This window comes from Sinocyclocheilus rhinocerous, unplaced genomic scaffold (genome assembly GCF_001515625.1).
Source record: "Sinocyclocheilus rhinocerous isolate Xijiao unplaced genomic scaffold, SAMN03320098_v1.1 scaffold1234, whole genome shotgun sequence".
Taxonomy (NCBI): Eukaryota; Metazoa; Chordata; class Actinopteri; order Cypriniformes; family Cyprinidae; genus Sinocyclocheilus; species Sinocyclocheilus rhinocerous.
Window position 1 is genome coordinate 1,884,977 of NW_015656153.1, and position 1,945 is coordinate 1,886,921.

At 39.2% G+C, this 1,945-nt stretch overlaps 1 protein-coding gene across 1 annotated transcript in view; it reads left to right on the plus strand.

Moving 5' to 3' along the window:
- The first annotated feature begins 365 nt into the window (after window positions 1-365).
- The window catches only part of LOC107719485 (sec1 family domain-containing protein 1), an 18,028-nt gene continuing 16,448 nt past the window's right edge, over window positions 366-1,945 (plus strand). The window contains exons 1-2 of the mRNA XM_016526905.1: window positions 366-456; window positions 1,281-1,351. Of these exons, the coding sequence (XP_016382391.1) occupies window positions 426-456; window positions 1,281-1,351 (102 nt within the window). The 5' untranslated portion in view covers window positions 366-425. The remainder of the gene's footprint in view (window positions 457-1,280; window positions 1,352-1,945) is intronic.

Genomic DNA, 1,945 nt, shown 5'->3' on the forward strand with positions numbered 1-1,945 from the left:
CTATCGATATATCAGTTTAAGTGGTTTATTTCACTTCTTGCATCATTTTGAAATGTCATAATGAATAGTTTTGCAATGCATTTTCATAGTCATACATAAAAACGTCCATATGTCCATGGGTCTAAAAATCACAAATTTGAAAGAATAAAAATATAAATCATTTTAAGACCCCCTTAAAAATCCACTAAGGACCTCTAGTGTCCCCAGCCCCTGATTGAGAACCACTGACATAAACATAATCAAAAACTGTTGACCATCCAACAACTTTGAATCAATCATTGTAAATTTGCCAGAACCAAACCAAAAAGCCCAGCCAGAGTGTGCACCCCAGTGAACTCTGTGTCAGCGTGCGCGTTCTTTTACGCAGACAGCGCTTCGCCGGTTGCCACGTCACCCTCACAGTCGTCACTGCATAAACAGTAAAGATGGCGGCCTCCATCCGCGAAAAACAGACGGGTTTGTTCATAAGTTTGATTTTATATCGAAACACTCGGTACTGTAAATATAACTGACATTAATGATTTTCACGCGGTTTTTAAAACGTTTTTATTTAAAATACATACAATAATACCGACTACATAACAGCTGAAATTGCTCAATCCTGTCAGTATAGCTGAGGATGCTAACCGTGTTGTTTATCTAGCAGCTGGTTAACATCAGATGAATGGACGATTATTCTGCTTGTCTACATAAAGAAGCACTTGTGGTTTTGATAACTACATATAGCTAACCGTTAAATGAAATATACGGCTATCAACATTACAGAGACCTGTCATGAAGAACCCACGATATGAATTGATGTGCTAGCTGAAGTCACTTAACGAAAACTATTATGCTTATTATTTAGTGGTACAAAACAGTCATGATCCTTATGTTACGTGGATACTGTTTTATGCTGAATTTATTTATTTTTTCTGTGGCTGACATTGTCCTTAATGGATATTGACACTTTCTGTGCAGCTGCTACTGTAGAAAATCATATTCGTCTTTATGAATGGGCAATATGTGATTTGTTGATTAAAAATAGATAGTGTGTTTATACTTTATAAAATACATAATTTTAAAATTTAAAAAAAGTTTTTCTGGTCAAATCCTGCCAACGCATGTAGGCTTCAGTGATTTTATACATTTTTTAATAAAATGACTTTTTATGCACACACGCAAGTCTTTTGAAACACAATCAAGTAAATTAGTATCTAAGATAATAAATGATTTTCAGTAGTGATTGAAGTGATTTAAAATGTTGATGTATTATATTTCTATGATGTTTCTGTTCTCAGCTGCTCTGAAGCGAATGCTCAACTTCAATGCGCCACCTTTGAAAAACACAACAGCTGAGCCGGTATGGAAGGTAAGGGTGCTCAACACACACCTAGGGGGTTCCCTAGTTGTTGTTGTTTTTTTAAATGTGGCTCAGTGATGCTTTTATAGTTATAATTTGCATAAACATATGGGGAAGTCGTGGCCTAATGGTTAGAGCGTCAGACTCGAAACCCAAAGGTTGTGGGTTCGAGTCTCGTACCGGCAGGGATTGTAGGTGGGGGGAGTGAATGTACAGCGCTCTCTCCCACCTTCAATACCACGATTGAGGTGCCCTTGAGCAAGGCACCGAACCCCCAACTGCTCCCCGGGCGCCGCAGCAAAAAATGGCTGCCCACTGCTCCGGGTGTGTGTTCATGGTGTGTGTGTGTTCACTGCTGTGTGTGTGCACTTTGGATGGGTTAAATTCAGAGCACTTTAACTAGCGGCTGGGAATTGTAATTGCATTTTTATTTATAAAATGAAAGACAGCCCTATGGGTAACCATACAAGGCCACATGTCACGTCACGGTCTGGTTACTGGTATAGGGCTATAGCCAAGCCGTTAAAATTGGACCACAGATTGCCTCAATTTCGCCAGGTGGGCTAAAAGCAGACTACACGTAGCCCGTCTAATTTAGAGCTA